Raw genomic sequence first — 23969 nt, 5'->3', positions numbered from 1 at the left:
CAACTCAGAACTATAAAAATTTCTATGCCCAAGTATCCCTAGGGGAGTTTAGAATAGCTACATCCAGGATTTTAACAAACATACAATGCCCTGAATGGTGTGGTGTAGCTCTTGGAAAAATGGATAATAAAGAATGCTTTCTGTTGATTCTCTCAGGGCTCTTAACCAGTTACCTACCCATTTCTTCCGGTCACACATGGCTTCTGTCACCAGAGATGCCAGGGCCACAGATCTCACTCTCAGATTATGATGATCCCACATCCTATTTAATCTACAAATTGAAGATGACTACTTAGTATTTAAAATAAAAAAACTTGGGAAGCATTTTTAAAAGTTGCTCAGATTTTAGCTGAAGTTAACTGATTCCCTATTATTCATCTCCTAATTTGTATATCCATGCTGATGTCCTTCATACATTTCTTTCATATAGGAAAAAAAGAATTCTTATTTCTTGATGTAACATTGCTACATATATTATGCCTTTCAGATCTATTTCATTTTTAGAAAGTAAAATTATATAATATAGTAATTAGGCACCCACATTAGAACTGTGATGACTACAACCATAATGTCCAAAGCTCCTGCTGCATGCCATCCTCATTTCCTTGGTTCTGCTATTTATTTCTACAGTGCTTATGCATCAATGTTCATGATAGCACATTCAAATGTATGTGCAGAATCCCTACTACTTGAATCTGAGGTGCGTAAGTTATTTTCTTCTTAAATCCATTTACACATAGGTAAACCAAAACACTAGATACAGCACAGGGAAAAAGGAAAAGATACTGACTTGCAGGCCAGGAATCTCAGTCATCCAATTTCTTTGGCCTACAGTCTCCTCATCAGAGAAGGAAAAGGATAGTGTTCTCTACTGTACATGGCTGTAAGTCATCACAAGTGTGGGAAAAAACTCAATTACTACAAAGCAAATGCATAATATTTCTGATATCATTATTTAGCATGCTGGATACTCAGGAAGTACTTAATAATTTGACAACTCTCAATTTCTATTGTGTGAGAGCTGATCAATCTGGACTGAAGAAAGTGCTTGACAAAGAAAAGCTTAAAAAACAACACTTGATTTTTAACCTACTTTCAGTTATGCCTACATTCCATAATCAAAACATTAGGTAGTATATTAAACAATATCCATATAGCCTGAAAGTTTAATCACTACCAAAACTAGTTCAGGGATTCTTAACCTGGAATCCGTGGAGACCGAGGGGATTCACGAATAAGCTTGTCAAGAATCTGAATCCCCAGAAGTCATATGCAAAAAGTATGGTTTATTGTACTAGGAAGAAGGTCAGAAAATTCTTAAATTGGGACAACAACCAAAAGAGCTAAAAACTACACTGTTTCCACTCAAGTTTTTACTATATGAGTTTATCTGCTTCCTAAGAATGTTTTAATTACGATTTATAACAAGTCCATCTTCATCATGGTAAGTTTTCATGCCTTTTTTTTTTTTTAAATGGGAAAAAACATTATGAGCCAAAGATTCTCAGGGCTTAAAAAAAGGGTCATTTTTCTGAATCGCTTTTCTTACTAAAAACTACCTTATGTACTAAAATACATATCAAATGAGTGGCTTTTAAATGGTGATAAGAGGGACTTCCCTGGTGGCGCAGTGGTTAGGAATCCTCCTGACAACGCAGGGAACACGGGCTCGAGCCCTGGTCCAGGAAGATCCCACACGCCGCGAAGCAATTAAGCCCATGCACCACAACTACTGAAGCCCGCCCACCTATAGCCCGTGCTCTGCAACAAGAGAAGCCACCACAATGAGAAGCCTGCACACCGCAACTAGAGAGAGCCTGCGTGCAGCAACAAAGACCCAACTCAGCCAAAGATAAATAAATAAAATAAATTTATTATAAACTATAATTTTAAAAATCTGTATTTTTTAAAATAAAAATTATTAAAGTAATAAACAGAACTCAAGACTCAGTCAGCTCATAACAGGTTTTTAAGAGTTTGAAACTAAACCTCACCAAACAGAAAATAAATTGTAGGGAAGACTGGTGAAATTCTGATTTCAGAAGGTTGGTTTGCTAGGTTTTAATCAAATAAGTCAACTGCTTGAGTAAGTTAACTGTTTCCTAAGCCTATATTTTATTGACTTCATGATTAATTTTGAGAAGAAAATTAAAGGAATGTCATTCTGTCAGTGTAACATGTAAAGCTGAAATAAATTTGTTTTTGACCAAGCCACAACTACAGATTTCATTTATTTGTTCGCAAAATACTCCGGTTCTTTATGACAGATAGATTAAGGAGGATCTCTTATTTTAGGTGGCTTTCAACTTATGTGACTTTAAGCTTTAATTGCTCTGTCACTTTTAGAGACTAAAAGAGGTTTTGCCCAGGAAAAGAGAGAGAGAAAAAAAATCCTATAATTCTAGCTAAACACGTAACTGCCAAGATTCAGTGTAACTCATACATGTGCAAAATATCACTATATATAAGACCATTCATTACAGCACTGTTTGTATAGCAAAATATGGGGAACAATCTAATAGTTATCAATATGCAATTAGTTAAATTAAGGCCTAACCACAAGGTTCCACAAAACAGCTCTTTAGAAAACTAGTCACCTCGAAGACATAGGTGGGGGCAAGGGGAGGAATCAGGTACAGCATTTACAAAATATGGGGAACAATCTAATAGTTATCAATATGCAATTAGTTAAATTAAGGCCTAACCACAAGGTTCCACAAAACAGCTCTTTAGAAAACTAGTCACCTCGAAGACATAGGTCGGGGCAAGGGGAGGAATCAGGTACAGCATTTACTTGGGGAGGAGGGGAATAGGCCTAACATATATGCACTAAGTCTCTCTGGTCTTTTGGGAAGAATATACAATAAAAGTTGTGGCTGTCTGGGGAGGGAAACTGGAATGCTGAAGGACAGATGAGTCTTAATTTTCCTCTATGTACCCTTTAGAACCTTTCAAAGGTGCTCTATGTATTTCCCAGTCAACAAAATAAAAGATTGATTTGTTTTGTTTTTAATGAATTTATGGGTAGAATTAGAAACTTTTAGCTCAGGCACAGATTCAGATAGAATCTACTGAGCAGTAACAATGTCAAATTATATAGAATAACTCTCCTGAAACTTTCTTTCAAAGAGACTGAAGCTCATTCATTCATTCAATCAGTATTTCAGGGCCGAGACATTAGATTTGCAGATTATGTGTTCTAGGCATTTCAGCAATGCCCAAGTCATCCAAGAATTCCTGCTTTCATGGAGCTTTAGTGGGAGTAGAGATAAACAGTAAATAATATAACTTTGAGTAATGATATGTGCTATACAGAAGAGACGAAAAAGGGGCTAAAGAGCAACCATGGGGGAGGAGGGAGGACTGTGTTTTAGGACAGTTAAGGTAATCCTCTCTGAGAATATGACATGTGAGCCAAGAACTGAACATTATGACAAAGCAAGCAACGCAATAAACAGGAGGAAAGCCCTGTGACTGGAACACGCGTAGCCTCTTATTGTTCAGGGTACAGCAGAGCAACAGTGTGGCTGCAATGGAGTGACCCAAGGGGAGAAGTGTGGGAGACGATCTCAGAGGTAGGCAGATCCCAGATGGATGGAGGGCCTTGTAGCTAGGAGGGAAAAAAAGTCAAGATTTTAAGTGTGCTGCAGAACCTCTGTGGAGTTCTGAGCAGAGAATTAACAAGATCTATGTTTTTAAAAGTAACACTAGCTGCTGTTTAAAAGGAGATCAATACAGTAAGCCAGGTAACAAATGATGGAACTGAACAGTGGTTTCAGAGAGATAGGGAAATGTGTCTGATTCAGGATATAATTTGAAAAATAGAGCCCACAGAATTTGCTACTGGATTAGAAATGGGAATCTGAGTGGGACAGCAACTGGGTGAATAGTAATTCAAAAAATCATCTTTATGTGTATGGTTACAGTTGTTAAGATATTTTTGACATATATTATGTCATTTCATAATAACAAGAGGCAGGGGAAGGTCACACTGGGTCAAGATCCAAGTTCTGCCTCCTGCCAGTTTTAAGACCCTAGGAAAGTCCTTTGAATGGGTTTCTAGCCTATATAATGTATTGTCTACTTCACAAGACTTCTGCAGGTACCAAGTGGTTGAAGAATTTTGAAAATGTAAATAATGCCCATTTTGAGGTAGAAAGCATCACACTGTCCAATGAGAGATGGTACATTCCCATCATTCAGGACAGTAGTGCTACCCCATTATATTCCACACAGAACCTTGTATTGTAGTTGACAGAGAAGAGACAAGCTTCTTTTTTTAAATTCTGATATAAAAAATAAACATTTTCACAGATTATGAAAAAGCCTACATAATATAAGCATGGGCACTAGAAAAAAAATAGTATAATCTTTTAATCCTTCCTAGGGATTGGAGAAAACAGTTCTTTTTGCTATAAATGGCATTAAAGTAAAACCACCGAACTCTTACAAGATAATACCCAAACCAAGGGACCTTTCATTAGAGAGATGTTATCAACAAGACTTTAAATTAAGAGTATATATGACTTATCACTGTCTTGTTTTAAATAGCAAAATGCAAAAGCCTGGTGTAAACTAAATTATTGTACGCCAAATGAACTGAATTATGAGGACTTCGACTTATTGCTTCAAGTCATATCTATAAGTTTATATACAAGGTCCCACAGAATTTATTTTTCCATCTAAGACTTTCATATTATTGCAGAATATCTCCAGCATTAAGCAAAAATGAAAAAAATATGTAAAGTCTTTCATTCATTATGTATTTTCGAGAATTATCTTGAATGTCAATGTGTACTAGGTACTTAGTCGATAACCTGAATAACAGTAAATAAAAATCCAAGGATATCTGATGTACACAGCTCTATCTTCCACCCCTCATTTTCAAGTGGGGCCTCAATAAACATGACCACTGGGGCCATGTGATTGTATTACAACCACATTGTTAAGTACCCTCCAACACACAGCCATTAAACTGCCTTGGACGGAGTCGAAGACAAATCTTTAACACAACAAATGATTTTGTTTTACACAACACTATGAAGGTTCACATCATTAGATTCCAGCGCACAATGACAATCTGTTCTACTTCTCTACTTGCTAAAACTTGCTACTTTACAAAACACGTCTTATTTCTCTAAATTAAGCACCTTTAGGTCAGAGACACCCCCATCTCAGACATATTTCATTGCAATCGCACTACACAATACACCATCCTTCAATCACTTAGCATGCATCTCCCCCCAAACTTAAAGGACAAACTAGATTAAATACACGTTCAGAGTTACAGCAAACAAAATGATGCTGCAATTTAGACACTTTAACTCGCATACTGAGCAACACAGAGGTCCAACTAATTTCCTTCACTAAAACTGACAAAAAAAACCCTAAAGGTTTTGTCTTCGTGGACTGCAAGAAACATTTCACGTCTGAGAACTTGATATTTATGTAAAGAGTTTACAAAACCAAGATGAATTTTTCATGGTTCCATTGATACTTGTCAGAGAACATATTCATGAAGAGCTGAAAAACGATATTGATAATTTAAAGCGCACAAAATCGAGAGGCAAAAGGTTTCACAAGGTCCCCCGTACCTGTACTGCACCCCCTCCCCCAATCCCCGCTCGGTCTCGTGTTAGAACTATTTCCTCTAAACAGAAACAGTCCTAAAAGAGTTTGCCAACTAGAGTAAACTCACTTCGCGAAGATAACGAGCGGAAACGCATTTAAAGAGGAGATCACGGAAGCGAGGATGGCGGGGCGCGGAGCCCCCACGTCCCCCGAACCCCAGCAGCCAGGGGCGAGCATGTGCCGGCGGCTGCAGGATGCGCGGCCCTCCCAGAGCCGCCTCCCGTGGCACAGGGCCCCGCCCGGCCTCACCCTCCCGGTTCATTCATTCTGAACCTGCGGCTGCCGCACCCCTGCGCTCCCGCCCGGGCCGAGATACGGATCCGAGGCCGAGGGCCCGTGTCGGGCCACAACCCCCGCCTGGAGTCCGGGCCCCGCCGCGATTCCCGCGCGCCCGCGGCCTCCGCTCAGGGGTGGTCTGAGAGGCCGCGGAGGCCCGCTCCCAAGACCAGAGCCCCGCAAGCCCGCGGCCCCACCCTCCGCCAGGGCGCGGGCCAGGCCTTCCCCGCTCGCGGGCCGACCGCCTGGGAGCCCCCGATCCCCGCCGCCGGGCTGCCCCACTGCGGCCGGAAGTCTCCCCGGCGCCCCCTCCCCAGCACCCGACTTCCCTCGCCGCCGCGGCCAGACCCTTTCCGCGCTGCCTCGGGCCGCCCAGCGCGGGCCGCGGGCCGGAGGAAGCGAGGGACCGCTCCGCCCGGTCCGCCGAGAGAGCAAGAGCAGAGCGGGTAGCCGGAAGCGGGCCCAAGCGCTTACCTTGATAATCCTGCGGGGTAGCCCGGCCATCTTGTCAGATCCCGAATTCGGCCTCTGGTCTCGTCTCCGGCTCCGCTCGCCTCACGCACGAGTGGAAGTCCCGGGCTCTACTTCCGGGGAACGTTGCCGCGCCCGCCGCTGCCGCGCCGAGGCCCCCCGGGAAATGTAGTCCCTGCTCGGGCGCGGGCGGGCTTCCCTCGGACCTGGCCCCCTCCCCCGCGCTCCCCGCCCCAGCCGTGGCCTGGGGGTGGCGGAAGTGACGCGCCGCGGCGGGGCAGAGATTTGGGAGAGGCAATGCGGGGCGGCGCGGAGCCCCACAGAGCCCCGTCGCTAGTGGCCGGTCCTGCTGCGAGCTGGTGGGACTGAGTGGTCTGCGACCAGCAGGCCTCTTATTCGCGGCCACGCCCGCGCCAATGGGCGACGTAACAGAGGCCCGGCCGCAGAGGTAGCCCATTCATTCGTTCGTTCGTTCGTTCATTCAACGCTACTGCAGGGTGCGCGGTCGGGGCTGGCGCTGGCCGAACGACTGAGGTCAAGTTGATCCGCGAGCTCCTTCCTCACAAGTAGGGGAAGACCGAAAGTCAGCAGCAAAGCTCCCAACTGTGGGTCTCGAAAGTTATCTAGGAAAAGCCTAGCCAGAATTTTGATGTTTAAATTTCGCATAAATCGGGTGTTTTTGACACACCCCTTAGACCAGGAAAAGCTAAAAAGGTTTGGAGAGAGTTGGGGGCCGGGGAAGAAGAATGGCCTCTGAACGCCTGGCCCTAGTGGTTGACTCGCGGATTGGAGAGCTGGAGGAATGACCCAGGAGAGGATTAGAGATCCCAGCGTAATCCCTAAAAGAGGGATTACCTTTAGAGTGCGGGGCCCTAAAGGAGGATTAGAGTGAGGGTGCCCGGAAATGGGATTGTTGGCGAAGGCATTTCCTAACATCCTGATGATTGATTGCTTGCTCTGTAATGGGCTTTTTGCGAGAATGATTTTACTTTATCGTCATAGCAATCTTAAAGTGCTTCCTCCACTTTACAAATGAGGCTCGGAGACATTCACTCTTTCCAAGGTTATGAGGGAAATGGAGCTGTTTTGTTCCCACGCAGGTCTGCCAAAACGTGGACCCCTTAACTCCTTAGCCACGGTGTTTCCTAGCACAGTAGCACAGACAGTAGATGGTGAATAAAGATGTGCCAGATGCTATGTTAGTGGATGAGAATACAAAGAGGCTGAACCTAGGGAATTCCCTGGCGGTCAAGTGGTTAGGTCTCGGGGCTTTCATTGCTGCGGCCGGGTCCAATCTCTGGTCGGGGCATTAAGATCCCGCAATCCGCACCAGGTGGCCAAAACTCAAAACAAAAAAGAGGCTGACCCTGCCTTCCAGGAACTTAGAGTCCATCGGAGAAGAGAGACTAGTGAACAATAATTACAATCCAGTGTGTTAAGGGCCATAATAGAGATTCCTCCAAGGTGCTATTTGAGCACAAGAGAGGCATTAATTGCTTGAGAAGTCAGAGAAGGCTTCTCAAATGAGAAGTGGCATCCTAAAGGATGAGTAAGAATCTAACTGACCTGGTTGGGGGAGCATGCCAGGCCTAGAAAAAAGACTGTGAAATGGCATTGAGCTATAAGAAAAAAAAAAAGTGCATTAAAGAAATGGAGAATATGAATGCAAGAAACCTAGTAAGAGTAATAAGAGAAAACATTAGCATGATGCTAAATAATTACATGGATTATCTCATTTAATGATAAAGTATATAAGGTAGGATTTCTTATTACTGTTGCTTTTTAGATGAGAAACCAAGACTCAGAGGCAATAATGAGAACTTCAAATAACCAGAAGTCTGAAGTGAGTGGTTCTTCTGTATTTAGAAGAATTTGGGAAAGTAAATGACATTGGAGAAAGATACTTCCAGCATATTTTAGAGAGGGTCTGGAACCCGCCCTGATAGGAAGAAAGGCAGAGGGAATATGGGGTTAGAAGGGTACTAGTCCAGTTAGCTCTTGCATAACTATTCAGCTCAAATTTAGTGCTTAAAAGAACAATAATCATTTGTTTAGCTCTTGAATCTGCAATTTAGGCAGGGCTTGGCAGGAAAGACACATCTCTGCTCCATGCTGTGTCAGCCTGGGCAGCTTGACTGGGACCAGAACCACTTCTAGGATGGCTCACATAGCAGGCAAGTTGGTACAGACTGTTAGTTCCTCTCCGAGTGGGCCTCTCCCTGGAGCTACTTGGGCTTCCTCACTGCATGGTGGCTGGGTTCCAAGAACGAGTGTTCTAGCAGGCAAAAGTGGAAGCTGTCACCTTTTTCGACCCAACCTTGGAAGTCACGTAGCATCACTCCCACCATAATCTATTGGTTGACTCATCACAAAAGCCCACCCAGTTTGAAAAGTAGGGGACATGGACCCCCTCTCTTGAAAGAAGAGTCCAAGATTCTGGAAACTAGCTGGGTATGTGTGATACAAGATACAGTTGTGACCAACTTCGAAAAACACAAACCACCACAGGTATATTTATCACAGTATGCTTACAAGCCACCATGCTTAAAGTCACCTGCAATGCTAGTTAAAATAAGCATTCCTGGAGCCCTTCCCAGAGATTCTAATTTTCTAGTTCATTGCTGAGGCCTGGGACTCTGCATGTAAACATCACGGGTAATTTTGATAGATCCTAAAATTTGAGAACAAAAGATTTTGAATAAACAACAAAAATTGTTGCCATGTGCCTTCTTTTGGCTATTCTCTATTGGAATAGATAGTGAGTATCCTGCAGATTAAGAGTGAGGGCCCCGAAGCCCTGCCTAGATTTGAAAACTTAGAATTTGCTTGTCTGACCGTTTTTTTCACCTATAAAATGTACTTCATTGTTCTTGTTGTGAAGTTTCAATATATATTAAGTACTTAGAGGGGGTATTACTTTTGTAATCTTGGTAAGAACCAGGTATAGTTTTCTTTAGGAAACAAGATTTTTAAAATTTGACAGTATAACCTTGTTTGGCAGAGATTCATTTGATGGCATGAAATTCTCTTAGATAAATACATAATTTTTAATGTCCTTTCCCATTCTTTTCCCCCTTGAGAACAACTCACACTATACGCATCTGGAAAATAAAATCCGAACTTCTGATTCATGTAAGTCCTGTAGAATAGGATATATTCTAGAAGGACATGTTGCCACATGGCTGAGATGCTGGGTTTATTCTCAGGTTAGAAAGTTGGTTAAGAATCCTACTTACTATACCCATAAAATATGGTTAAAATAAAGATATCCACAAAACTAATTCCTTCAAGGCAGGGATGTTAGACAGCTGAAGAATAGAGGTAAAACAGACTTTTTACTTTATACTCTTGTACCTTTTGGATGTTGAGCTGTATTAATGTGTTACCTATTCGAAACATAAAATAATCCAATTCACTAATTTCAAAAGTCTAATCTAAAAGGTGTTCAATGCTCTTTACATGCTGATCAAGAATGATATCATACAACTAAAGGGGAAAAAAAGAAAAAATAATTTAAAAAAAGAAAAAGAAAAAAAAAGAATTATATCATACACTCAAAATTCAAAAGATTCTGGTCCATGGTATGGAATAAATAAGAGTGACCAAATAGCTTCACTAAACTGAACAGTGCTAGGCAGAACTCTTAGCTAGTTAATCTTTTTTTTTTTTTTTTTTTTTGGGGTACGCGGGCCTCTTACTGTTGTGGCCTCTCCCGTTGCGGAGCACAGGCTCCGGACGCGCAGGCTCAGTGGCCATGGCTCACGGGCCCAGCCGCTCCGCGGCATGTGGGATCTTCCCAGACCAGGGCACGAACCCGTGTCCCCTGCATCAGACTCTCAACCACTGCGCCACCAGGGAAGCCCCCTGGCTAATCTTTTTTTGGCTCTTCATCAGGCCTCATTCTTGGCCATGATTTTTTTTCCAGGCTCTGCTTCTTTCAGGACTCAAACTCCAAGTGCCTTTGCATTATAATGTAAGAAAGAGGGCCCAAGAACACTGTGTTGAAGAAATTAGAGGAATCCTGATCTATGCAAATCTTACTCCCCAGAATAATATTTAGTGCCTCCTGTTCCTTCCCCACCCCCTACCCACAAATATTTCAGTTTCACTACTTTGGTCCTATAATAGCAGATGTATAAGTACTGTTTACCCTGCAGGTAGTGTCTTAAGACATTTATACCTGAGCTCCTCAGAACCATGGATCTCTTCCATCTTGGGCACCCCTGGATCCCTGGGGCCTAGCTCAAGGCCTACAACATGAGAGCTCTCAAAAAGTACTGGTCAAGGGAATGAGTGCATGAGTGCAGGATGAAGATAAACACCTGTTTGAGAATGGTTGCCTTAAATTCATGATCCATAAGTGAAACACAGGATGTTTATGTTCATCCCTAAACTTTTCAACTTGACTTACTGGAAGACAACAGAGCTTTTTTCACAAACTCTCTCATACTTTGCAGAGACAAAATAGAATAGTTTGGAAAATGATAGATCAGTCACCTTTAATAGAGGTCCTGTTTCCATTATGAGCAATAGTCTTCATGGAGATGTATTTGTTTGCAATACCCATATTGTTTCTTGCAGCATAGGAAAACTTTCGTGGGCTATCAAGCAGAAGTATCTGTGAGAAGAGGGTTCCTGAACACTGACTCGAAGTGGGTGGGGAGGATGAAAAGGCTGCACACTGATTTTTAAAAAGAAAAAAAAACTGAAAAACACCTGCTGCCTCATATTCATGACTTCAACATAAATAGCTGAGTACTTACAAACGGTTAACCAACACAATGCCAGCCCATGAGAAGGATCTGAGCGGGGTCATCCAGGGTCATAGGAGCACTGTCTCAAAGTGGAAGGGCTCTGGAAAGAAGACACCCAAGAGAACTGGAGTAATAAGGCTGACCTTTGTTTAGCGCTTCATGCTGTACAAAGCATTTTTGAATGTTATCTCATCCACAGAGAGCTTTAAGTGTATGCACCACTGGAGGCATTCTGCAAAGCCCATCACTGATTCTGTGATGTTTCTATAAAGGTAGAGGAAGGGGGGTATTCCTCTCTTTGTGCCAGTTCCCAGTGGAAACAGGATTCCAGAGGATGGTGACTCAAGGCTTGGCCAGAAGCCTAGATGGAACAGGAACTCTGAAAGCAAGGCTCTTTCCCATGCCTCTGTGTGTCACCCATTCAGGTTCCCAAGAGAATTCTTTACATTCCATGTCCTTGGGCTCCAGTCGCTCCGTGACTCCACCTGTGAAGTGCTTACTCAGCCTATCCAGCCTAAACTGTTCCCCCACTTCTTCCCACCTGGTGTCCCCGCCCAAGCTTCTTGTCAGTACACTCTCATCACCTTTCTTCCTCCCCACCATCACCAATCTCTCTCCAGTCCTACTGATTTCTCATATGCTTCTCACTTGTGTCTCTTGCTTTCTGCAGAAAACTGTCCACCTGCTTCCAATGTGATTAGAAATGTTTTGAAAACTTTGTTTTGCTTCTGAGTACAATGATTTGGGATCTGATATACTCTGAAGCAGAGGTTTTCAAACTTTGGAGTGCTAACCACCTCCTAGGCTGGTTAAACATACAGCTGCAGGAGCCCCACCCAAGATCTTCCGTGTGCAAGTCCCCGGCCCTATGCATCTGTGATTTTAACAAGCTCCACCCGCACCACTGAAGGGTTCAAAGCTTGAGAGTCACTGTCCCATATTATCTGATCTGATCAAGAAAACAAAACGGTTCCAAGAGCAACCTCGACTTATACATTTCTTTTATATTTTTTTGAATTTTATTTTATTTATTTTTTTATTTTTTAAATTTTATTTTATTTTTTTGCGGTACGCGGGCCTCTCACTGTTGTGGCCTCTCCCGTTGCGGAGCACAGGCTCTGGACGCGCAGGCCCAGCGGCCATGGCTCATGGGCCCAGCTGCTCTGCGGCATGTGGGATCCTCCCGGACCAGGGCACGAACCCATGTCCCCTGCATCAGCAGGCGGACTCTCAACCACTGCGCCACCAGGGAGGCCCTATTTTATTTATTTTTTATACAGCAGGTTCTTATTAGTTATCTATTTTATACATATTTGTGGACTTATATTTCTTGTTTCTGTTTTTCTAATTCCTTTTGGCCCAATACCCATATCTTTCCTCCTGTCTGTTCTAATTCTCTTGATCCAAGTGTTAGATATTCCAGATAGTTGGAGTTTAAGTTGGCCCATGTGTTCAGTATTCCAGATTGCTGGGTTTTGAGGAGGCCAATAAATAACACCCAATTTCCACTCCTGAAATTATAACCAGTTGAAAGAGATGGAGACCAAAATGTTGCCTTCATTACCAATAAAGCTGATTGGAGAAAACAGTTCTAAGTGGGCAGTCATTTGGGCTTATTAATAGTCCTCCCACCAGCTCCCCAGTTGCAAGCACAGCCACCCAGTCACTTAGCACAGCCAGACAACTGCAGGCCCCTTAAGCCAAGACAGAGCAGATACGCATGCATGAGAGCAGAAGACAGACTGCTTTAAAAAAAAAAAGGGAAGGAAGGAAGAAGGAGAGAAAGAAATAGAAGGGAGAAAGGTAAAGAGAGGGAAAAGGGAGGGAGGGGAGAAAAAGAAAGGAGGGAAGGAGACAAGGCTGAGAGGACCCAGCTCATTATTTTAAATTCACCAATTAGAAAACTTACTCCTCTCACCTTCTAATCACAAAACCACCTGACGTTTTCTTAAACTACTGCTTACTTTCTATCCCAGTTCCCCAAAGGCAACCTCAGCCCGCAGTATGGACAATCTCATCGTTGCTTTGAATATCCCGTGATCCATCATACATATGCTCTCTCTAACATCATCATTTTCACATCTTGTTGCCTTGTCACTGATGTCGTGTTGCCTTTTTATCCACCCATATTCTTATTTGCTGTGTGTCCAGCGGTAACATAATGCTTAGCATATATCCCCTCCTTCCTGCCTTCCTTCATTCTCTACCTATTATGTACTAGACCTTCCCTAGGAGATGTTTTTTTTAAATGAGCAAGATAGGATCTTTGATCTTGAACTTATGTTCTTTTAGGGGAGACAGACATTTAAACAAATTAATGTATTTGATGTGATAAGTTCTGTAATTGAGATACCACATAAGATACAGTGAAGAGTATATGTAAGACACAGGGAAGGTTTTATTCACTCAGTTATTCAATAAACATTTAGTAAGAGCCTGCTAAGTGCTAGGCACAATATTAGTTTCTGCAGGGAAAATGATGAGCCAAACCAGACAAGGAATTACCCTGGGACAGAATGGATGCAAATATATATTAATGACATTAATACAAGGTAAGTGTGAAATGTTATTTTAGTCAGGGTTCCTGGGTGCAGGCATAGAAGCTGATTCGGACTAACAGATACAGAATTTATTGGGAGGACATCAGTTGTTTCATATGGTCACAGGGAAGGCTGCAGACCAGAGGATGCTGGCATTCTGGAGGTGGGCAAGGAAGGGAGCCAGGGGACTTGCCTGGTCAGTTTCCTGTTGGACGCTTCTCCCTTGCCCTCCTCCAGGTATGTGTTCCTGAGTCTAGAGCTTCTCAGATTCAGATTCCCATTTCTGACCAGGATGGGCTGGCGTGTATGGGAGTCTTGGGTCTAACTGCACCTTATACTGACCTTCAAATATTCCATCAGTTTTCAGCCCCTTCCTCACTCCCTCTTCCTGAATATATGGTGCTACCAATTGCTTGAGCCTTGGTACAACCTGCATGCTTAACTTTCCTCTGCTCTGCTAAGTCAGGAGCCATTCCTGCATCTCTTGACTTTCCCATCTTGTTCTCATTGTTGTTTGAGTATAATTTTTGAGAGAGGAGGGCAAAAACATCTTTATGCTGACAAGAGTATTTTTGGTGTCTTTGAGGCAGTTTTCCTGCACAAGGAGATATTTCACAGATTAGTTTTTAATTAACATTCAATTTACTGTAGTGACAGTAAAGTCTAGTATTTCCTTAAGCTTTCAAATTCAGTTAACAAATCTTATTATTCTGTTTATAAGACTAGCAACTAAAATAAAACTCTTTTAGGGGAATTTTTCATAAAAGTAAATTACTTACATTTAAACATTTTAAATTGCACTTGTAAATTTAACATGTTCAATTTTATTTTCCAGCCCTTCAATTTTGACAGATAAACATTCCCAAGCACCTAAATAATTCTTATAAATGAAAAAAAGTTTTAATACAGTGAGTCTTCTATTAAGTATTGTAATACTGCTTCCAAACAATATAATTCTTTCACACCCTTCAACATAGAATCATAAGCCTAAATCAGTCACCTAATGACAAGTTCAAATTGGAATCACAATTTACAGAAAACACAAGGGACTTAGGAACATGTTAAAGTTTGCTCCAGAATGTACTCAGCAAAGCCCAGATTGTCGGAATCTCTACAGGAAAAACACCTGGTTTCTTTAACAAATAAGTACAAGGAAAAAAGAGAAAGACAAATGGAGAAGGAACTTATAAGTTAAAGAGACTTAAAAATGATATTAAGCAAACGAAAGGTGTGGATCTAATTTGGATCTGATTCAAACAAGCAAACTAAATAGAAAATATGACATTCATGAGCCATTTGGAAAGTTGCATGTTGACTGGATATTTAATGATGTTAAATAATCATCGTCTTTTTTTTTAGTTGTGTAACATTGTGGTTATGTTTGAAGAAAGGAGGCCTTGTCTTTTAGCATTTCTTACTGGGATATTTATAGATGAAATAATAGGCTACTTGAAATTTGCTTCAAAATAATATAGGAGAAGGAACATGGTGGGAGTATAAATTCACTTATTTATTTATTTATTTTTGGCTGTGTTGGGTCTTTGTTGCTGCACACGGGCTTTCTCTACTTGTGGCAAGCGGAGTCTACTCTTGGTTGCAGCGCGCGTGCCTCTCACTGCGGTGGCTTCTCTTGTTGTGGAGCACAGGCTATAGGCGCACGGGCTTCAGTAGTTGTGGCACACGGGCTCAGTAGTTGTGGCTCGCGGGCTCTAGAGCATAGCCTTCGTAGTTGTGGCACACGGGCTTAGTTGCTCTACTGCATGTGGGATCTTCCCGGACCAGGGCTCGACCCCATGTCCCCTGCATTGGCAGGCAGATTCTTAGCCACTGCACCACCAGGGAAGTCCCCAATGGTGGGAGTATAGATGAAACAAAATTGCCCATAAGCTGATAATTGTTGAAGCTGAATGAGGGGTACATGGTGGTTTATTATACTTTTCTAATTTGTATGTGTTTGAAATTTTCTGTAATAAAACGTTTTTAAAAATTAGAATCAAAAAGCTATATAACAGCAAATTTAACAGTCTAAATTCTCTTATATATTCTAAATACTTAAATATAAATATAGAATACACATGTTTGTGTGTTATATTCTCAATGCTAACTGGAAAATAATGCTACTAGGTGGGTTTGATTTACAGCATCATTTCTACATTTAATTCAAAATCTTTATGGAGCTAAAAGTCACTTACACCCAAGGAAACAAGTAACCCCCAAGTAACCTGGGGTAACCTACGCAAGCAGTTTGGGGTGCCTTCCAGGTTGGTTGTGAGGGTGAGGTCTGGAAGTGCAGTCTTCCAGGACCTTCTTCTATATGACCTGAAAGGAGAAGCAGAGCCCTCTTTTATGGTTGATGTGCCAATAGGAATTCCAGTCCATACTCTCCAAATGGAGTGGTCTCACCACCCAAGTCACCTAAATTCACGTTATACATTTTAGCAAATCTTCAGTATGATTTGAGTTTCTAACCTCCTACCCAAGCTGTTTCACTTATTTGATTTATCAACGTATTCAATAGAGGTATTTACTGCCAGAAGCTATTCAGAATTCTTTTCACTTTCTATCAGTATGGGAGGGTCACCCTGTTTATATTTAAATAAAATCCAATTGGATTACTAAACCAATCTCTGGCTTTACAGTCAGAATACCAAAGGCGTCCTAAGGACACTTATTCTGACATGGTGCCAGGAACGTCCCTTTTGTTCCTCCAAATCCACTCTTCATCTTGTCCACTCTGCTCTCTGCCCAGGAAGCAGACTCGAATAGACTACACTATATGGAGGGGGTTTCTGTTTGGTTTGGGCCAATGAGAAGCACTTGCAGGAGATTAGAGAGGGAAAGGATAGGGAAGTCAGAGTAATTATTACCCTGGGTTGCTCCTGGCAAGGTCACCTCAGGCTGGCTACGCCCTTCAACAGATGACTGCTCTCCTCAAGGTAGCCAACTACAGGATTCTCTCTTTCTGGGATCCAGTTACTGCTCCCTCTCTTTGTCCCTTCTGGCCTGGAAGGAACAGCCAGTGGTACTAAGCCCAGGTTATACCACTACTGATCCTGGAATGATACCAGTTTGAGTATGTCATTTGCTTTCCTCTGAGACTAAGTGATATGCCAACTTAAAGCTAGAAATAATTATTGTCCATTTTAGACTAAGTCCATTTATTCATTTTTAATTACATTCAGTAGATTATTCCTGACAGTCAAAATATATATTTTAATGCCAAAGAAATAAGTAATCTCTTTGGGTCAGATGTTCATAAAAATTTATTATACAAATATTTATTAAGCACCTACAAGATACAATTATTGCTAGTATTGATTGAGTGCTTACTACATGTCAGGTACTTTGCAAAGCATTTTACTTACCTTCTGTTATTTACCCAATAATTCTATAAAGTAGGGAATATAATTATTATTCCCCCTTTTATGAAGAATAAACTGAGACTAAAAAATATTAAGAAAATAAATTTCTCCAAATATCATAGCTAGGAAGTCATGGAATCAAGATTCAAATTTACGCAGAGATTCTCAGAATCTACTTGTTAACCTCTGCACTCTACTGCCTCCTTAACATTATGCTATACATGTGAGCTATATAGTTGGAAAATAAGGTCCACCTACATGCAGGAAGCCCAAGATCTTATGGGTAGAGAAGACATAAGTGTAAAAACCACTTGGAGCATTCATAAGAGAGCTTTTGAAGGAAAAGCAATTTATAACTTGTGCTCCGTATTATGTTCAGTGTTATAGAGGACCTTACATTTTATTTTATTTTATTTATTTTTTTAAGAAGAAATTTCCATCTTCAGGAAACAACTTTTTTTAAAATAAATTTATTTATTTATTCATTTATTTTTGGCTATGTTGTGTCTTTGCTGCTGCCCACGGGCGACTCTTGGTTGCAGCGTGCAGGCTTCTCATTGCAGTGGCTTCTCTTGTTGCGGAGCACAGGCTATAGGCACTCGGACTTCAGTAGTTGTGGCACAGGAGTTCAGTAGTTGTGGCTCACGGGCTCTAGAGCACAGGCTCAGTAGTTGTGGTGCATGGGCTTAGTAACTCCGCAGCGTGTGGGATCTTCCCAGACCAGGGCTTGAACCCGTGCCCCCTGCATTGGCAGGCAGATTCTTAACCACTGTGCAACCAGGGAAGTCCAAGGCCCTTACATTTTAATCAGTACTAATCCTTTAGATATATTTTTCTTAAATCATTTGTGATTTGAACTATTTTCATTCTGTCATTTCAGTGAGGATTAGGTTCCACTATTAGAAAAGAGGCTCAAAGTAACACTGAGTTAAACAAGATAAAAGTTTACTTCTCTCTTGTAAAAATCCCTAAGTAGGAAGTGCAGGGACTAGGAGCTCTGGTCCACAAAGTTATCAAAAACCCAGACTCCTTCCAGCTGACTACTCCATCATTCCTAAGTCTAGGCCCTCTAAATGCTAGTGTTCTAAGATAGTGACCATAACATCCACTCTCCTGGAGTAAGGATGGAGTAAGGGGCAAAGAGTGCCCACCAGCTATCTTTAAGGAAGAGAGCAAAGCTGCTGCAAGATACATTTGCTTACATTTCATTGGCCAGCACTTAGTCACATGACTACATCTATGCTTGCAAGGGAGGCTGGGAAATGTAGATTTTTTAATTCAGAGTAGACATACACTCAGGAGAAGATTAGGGGTCCTATTAACATGGAAGAAAGGGAGAAATAGCTATAGGGGAATAACAGTTTCTGCTGTAAATTTCTCACAGTTCCTGGTGAGATTATTTATCAATGTGATTAAAGGTGTGCAATTTATCTTCACAAGGCAAAACAAACACTTCTTAAGGACAATACTCAATGCATACTAGAAAAACGGGGTCTTGTTATTTTGGATAAGTTTCAAATATATGTGTTCTCCCAGAAAGCCCTTTATAAGCATTACTTGCCAAGTGTGAAATAGTTCTTAAAAATATAAAATAGGTCTGCCTTTGTCACCAGCCTCATTGTTTTTGCTAGCACTCTGTATTCTAGTCACATTGACCTTATTTTTGTTTCTTGTAAGAATCATACTACTTCCTACCTTAGGGCCCTCACTCAGGCTGTTCTCTCTTGTACTCTTCATCTTTATAACTTCTACCCTTCCTTCAGATTTCTGCTTAAATTCATATCCTCGGGGGAACCTTTCCTAACCCTAATAGACTAGTCAGACACCAACAGACTAGTTATATGCTCCGTGGCATTTTTTTCCCTCTGAGCACTCAGGACAATGATAATAAAATAATTAATTACACAATTATACATTAACTATCTGTCATCCCCACTTGATGTATAATCTCTGAAGACATAAACTGTTGCTCTGGTGTTTGGTACATCTAATAAATGCTCAATAAATAGTTGTTGAATGAATGAACAAAGTAGAATAAAGTTAAAATTTAGGAGTCGCAGGAAAGCATCTAATAATGAAATAACTTTAGACTATAGTGTGAGGATCTTTAATAATCTAAAGTAAGTCCTGATGATCTCTAGGAGCCTTGCAGTTTGAAACTGACAATATTTAAGCTATTCAGAGGAAAGATGTTCATGATACACGGTTAAGTGGGAAAAAAGATATATTGAGAAAGAAAATCTATTGTGCATGCATGTTTATCTGTACATGTATATTAACAGTAATAAAAGAAAACCTAAATATAATGTGTTTGTGTGAAAGAAAGGGAGGCTGAAGGAGAATCAGGCTGTCTGGTTCACATCTCAGCTCCATCACTGGCCAAGGGCTTTAAAATAGTACACATCATGTGTCCAATAAATGTTAGCTATTATCATAATATAGATATACGAAGAGACAAAAGTGAAAGGTTTTACATTAAAATATTAGCAGTGATTATCTCTTGGGTTTTGTTTTTAAAATCTGTGTTAGCACTTTTTTTTTTTGGCCACACTGTACAGCTTGTTGGATCTTCGTCCCCCGCCCCACCCACCCCCGCCAGGGACTGAACCCGGGGCCACAGCAGTGAAAGTGAAGAGTCCTAATCACTGGACCACCAGGGAATTCCCTGTGTTCGTGCCTTTTTTTTTTTTTTTTTTTTGCGGTACGCGGGCCTCTCACTGTTGTGGCCTCTCCCGTTGTGGAGCACAGGCTCCAGACGGGCAGGCCCAGTAGCCATGGCTCACGGGCCCAGCCGCTCCGCGGCATGTGGGACCTTCCCGGACAAGGGCATGAACCCGTGTCCCCTGCATCGGCAGGCGGACTCTCAACCACTGCGCCACCAGGGAAGCCCTGCCCTACTGTATTAAAATAACATCTACACAAATGAATCTGTGTCCTAATTCCATGTTATTACCACCAAGGCCTATAAAGCCCAACATGACCTGCCCCTTACCCCATCTCCTGCTGCTCTCCTCCACACCATACTCCAGCATATGATAAGCTGTTTCCACCCCCTTTTAGACTTTTAAATTGTTCCCTCAGCCTAGAGCTGTCTCTGCTCTCTTTCACATGCACATGGCTGGTTTCTTTCCTGGTCTCAGCTTTGTGAACCTTTCCTGGCTGCACTGAGTCTCCCTGTTGGTCAGTGGTCCGCACTCTACTCACAGCCATCAAGACATGTCCTGTGGAATCATCTTTGATCCGTCCCTCTTCTGCTTTGCTCAGTGAATGTTTGACAAGTCCAGTTGATAGTTCATTCAAATATGTTTCTTCTCTCTGTCTCTCCCTACAGCATAGTCCAGAAAGACTACGGGGTGGCTTTGAAGGATGGACAAGATTCGAAAGGACAGAGATGGGTCCTCAATGTGAGCTTCCATAGGAGCAAAGATAAGCAGCAGAACCAGCCTGATATGCTGTGGGAAGTGAAGAGAGACATCACAGCAGTCCACATTTATGCTGTGAATGTAAGTGAACTTACATTCACTTATTTTCGATATTAAGGGCTACTTCAGGAGTATGGCCCTTAAATTTTTGAGAGGTCGATTAACCCTCTTGATTACATGTTTAAAGCTATGAATCCTTTTCAGAAAAATGTACATAAATCCGAAATTTTGCAGATCATGGAGGAAAGGAATTCCCAGGTGAAACTAGGCTTTATCAGTCAATCACCTACTCTCTTGAATACATGCAGTGTTATTTGTTTTATTCATTAAACAAATATTGGAGGCCTACGATGAGGCCAAGCACAGTTCTAGATATTAGATTTGTATACCGTATAGAACATACCTGTCCCTCTTGGCCTTCATGGATCTTGAATTCTGGCATAAGAGACAGACATTAAACAAGGAAACAAATGAAAATATGTCATATAATGGTAAATGTTATGAAAAAAATAAAGGAGGGCAATGGGACAAGGGCGGGTGAAGCTGTTTTAATGATGTGGTCCTCTCTGAAATGATATTTGAGCAAGAGCTGCATAAACTAAGTCAGTGGTCATGAGAAGCAGTGAGAGAAGACCATTGCTGGCAATGAGAACAGAAAGTGCACAGGCCCAGGGGCCTTTTCTTCCAAGATACACGGCGAGGTCCAGGATCCTGCAGGTCCTCCTCCCATAATGAATAACTGTGCTGGTTAGCACAGTTCTCAGAACATAGGTTGAAGCCTGTCCCATGCTTCCCCATTTCAAACGTCAAATCCAACCCCACCCCGCTTTCAGTACTTCTCTGAAATGCCTCTTCCCCTGGGAAACCTAACTCATCCAAGGAGGGATCTCAAGTTGCTCTAATTATTAGTATAAACGTTAAAAAATAGTGTTCGTTACTTTCTAAGGATATGTGTGGGGCCAGTGAATTTGTTTTTTTGGGTAGCGCCGGTAAAGCTGCAGGCAAACTGCTGGAACTAAGCGCGGGCGCTGTTGGGTGGATCCCTGCCTTACCCACGGCACCCGGGGCTCTTTCTCGCGGAGACTACATTTCCCAGAGTGCCCCGCGAGCCAGGAAGGCGCGTGGAGCGGTGTCTCTTAGGACCCGGGTTGAGGTAAGATGGCGGGCTCGCGGTGAGTTGCAGTCAAGGTAACCATTTCCCTCTCCTTCTCCCGTTTAGGAGTCCCTAAAAGCTGGGCAAGCCCAGAAAGTTTATAGGCAGCTGTCGAGGTCTCCTACCTGTCGTTTGCGGCAAGATAAAGCCTCTGGCATTACCAGACTCGGTCCGTCCTGCAGAAGGGCCGGCGTGTGGCCGCGCGCTTACTGTGGGGTCTGGTTCTGGTAGCCTGTTTCTCAAGCCTCAGTCCCTCCCAGACTCTCCGCAGTCCTCTAGTGCTCCAGCGTTGAATTCCGGGCCAAGGGGTTTACCCTCTGAATTCTCTCTCTGGGGTGAATAATGTGACCTCTGGATTTCGGACAGAGGGGACCTAACGTCCCCTCAAGTGTTTTGTTTCTTATTTCGTGGTCAGAAGCTGTGGGCTTGCGTTACACCCATAGTACCTATTAAGCAGCAGTAAAGTGGCAGGTAAACAGTTTGAGCTTTCGGAGCCTCGCTTCTTAGTGTTTTAAATGGAGACGCCTACTTCACAGACTTGTGAAGGAGCATATAATGTATAGGAAAATGGGTCGTAAAGTGTAGGAGGCACCTGTAGGTACTCAGGGATGGCACTGCTAATGTACCGACACTGCAATGAATCAGCCTGCGTAGTTCAACGACTAAGACTGATGAAATAAGCTTTTATCACTGTGCGGGGGTGGTGGGAGGGAGATAGTCATCGAGGCCAGTTGAAAACAAGTGATGTATGTCATTTATTCACAACAGACCTGGAGCTTGTGGTTGTTTCCCCCCATTTTACCGTGGAAGGAACTGAGGGTTGCTTTGTTAATGACTTGCCCAAACTTTTCCAGTTTGTAAGAGATTGACTCTGAAGTTCTTGGGAGTAATTTATTTAAATTTTGTACCTTAGTTTCTTCATGAATCAAAATAAAGATGCCTCTTATGATTAGGATGAGAGTAAAATGAATGGTAGTGGAAGCACCTTGGAAAGTTAAAAAGCTTATATAAGAGGGTGAAATTTTATTTGGGATTTTGGGTGTTTATATGTGTTTCTCCAAGTCAGTATTTAATAAGCCAAGGCTAGGCCTTCTTGTTTAATATTTGATTTAATCAGAAACAGAATACCCCTTTAAGAGATGTAATAAAATCTTGTGTATAGTACCTGGGAGGTTGTACACCGACACATTTGCTTTATGAAAGGAGAATGCTCTGTGTAGCATGTGTGAGTGACTGTTTCTAAGAGTAATTACACATTGGCTGAGCACTCATTGAATGGAAAGAACTACACTAGGTGTTGAGAAGTTTGCATTTAAGATAAATAGTAATGGACATAGTTCTTGGGTTTCTGATCTTACTATACATTTTGATGATGTTGCTTTTTGTACTGTATTGCCTGGAAATGGAAAGTTGTTTAAAGGTTTTGTGTTACGCAACTGTAGTTCTCGGCAGTGATCCTATTTTGTAGTGTTCAGTGTATTGTGTCACTTTAATTTATCATAGGTAGCACTGATTTTTCCTTATCTCTTATGCAGGGGTGAAAATAGTATACCTAGAAGCAATTTTTCTTTTTTTAGAAGCAGATTTTAAAAGCAGTTTCTCTTCAAATCATCTTTCTTACCACCTGATAAGCATCTTGATTCACCATGGCGTTGGCAGCAGTAAAATGGGCTATATCAAGCAGAACTATCTTGAAACATTTATTTCCAATTCAAAGTAAGTGAGTTTTTTAATGTTTAAAGAGTGTTTGTTTTTTTTTTATATTTATTAATTTATTTTGGCTGTGCCAGATCTTCGTTTTGGCATGCATGAGGGATCAAGTTCGCTGACCAGGGATTGAACTCTGGCCTCCTGCATTGGGAGTGCGGAGTCTTATCCACTGGACCACCAGGGAAGTCCAATGTTTAAAAAGTTTTAAACTTTTTAAAATATTATAGTGATACATGTTCATTGAAGAACATTTAATGTAGTTATTGTATATGCCTGCTATTGTATAGGAGTGTAACGTGGAAAGATCTCTGTATAGAGGGGGGAAAAAGTATGTCATAGAAGAGTATATATCGTATGATCTCATTGTGCATTTAAAAGATGATCGACCATATATGTGTGTGTGTATATATGTATAAATGCAGAGTAAAAGATGTGAACCAAATAAGTTATCTCTGTAGACCACAAGTGGATTTAACCGAGGGCAAGGGAGGGATTGATAAAGAGGAACTTTTTCTAGTTTGATTCTTATTTATATTTTCACGTACTGCTTTTTTTAGTAGTTCCTAAAATTAGCAAACGGCAAATTAACAATTCCATCTTACAGGGTGATTATTGTTACTATTTTGGTGTGTTCTTTTGTGTTTTTTCTG

The 23969-nt window shown here is 41.8% G+C and overlaps 2 protein-coding genes across 3 annotated transcripts in view; one reads left to right on the top strand and one right to left on the bottom strand.

The window, feature by feature from the left end:
- The window catches only part of UBE2N (ubiquitin conjugating enzyme E2 N), a 35585-nt gene extending 29147 nt beyond the window's left edge, over positions 1-6438 (bottom strand). Inside the window, exon 1 of the mRNA XM_065887301.1 lies at positions 6382-6438. Within this exon, the coding sequence (XP_065743373.1) occupies positions 6382-6411 (30 nt within the window). The 5' untranslated portion in view covers positions 6412-6438. The remainder of the gene's footprint in view (positions 1-6381) is intronic.
- A 15158-nt stretch (positions 6439-21596) lies between these two features.
- The window catches only part of MRPL42 (mitochondrial ribosomal protein L42), a 30184-nt gene continuing 27811 nt past the window's right edge, over positions 21597-23969 (top strand). The window contains exons 1-3 of one of the 2 annotated variants that reach the window (XM_065887987.1): positions 21597-21644; positions 22386-22462; positions 23145-23325. In XM_065887987.1, coding sequence (XP_065744059.1) covers positions 23256-23325 — 70 coding nt within the window. In that variant the 5' untranslated portion in view covers positions 21597-21644; positions 22386-22462; positions 23145-23255. The remainder of the gene's footprint in view (positions 21645-22385; positions 22463-23144; positions 23326-23969) is intronic. The other variant, XM_065887988.1, reaches the window with a different exon arrangement.

The sequence above is a fragment of the Phocoena phocoena genome, chromosome 11, assembly GCF_963924675.1.
Source record: "Phocoena phocoena chromosome 11, mPhoPho1.1, whole genome shotgun sequence".
In the NCBI taxonomy this organism is placed as follows: Eukaryota; Metazoa; Chordata; class Mammalia; order Artiodactyla; family Phocoenidae; genus Phocoena; species Phocoena phocoena.
The sequence above is the reverse complement of the archived record's forward strand: the minus strand, read 5'-3'. Positions and strand labels throughout refer to the sequence as shown.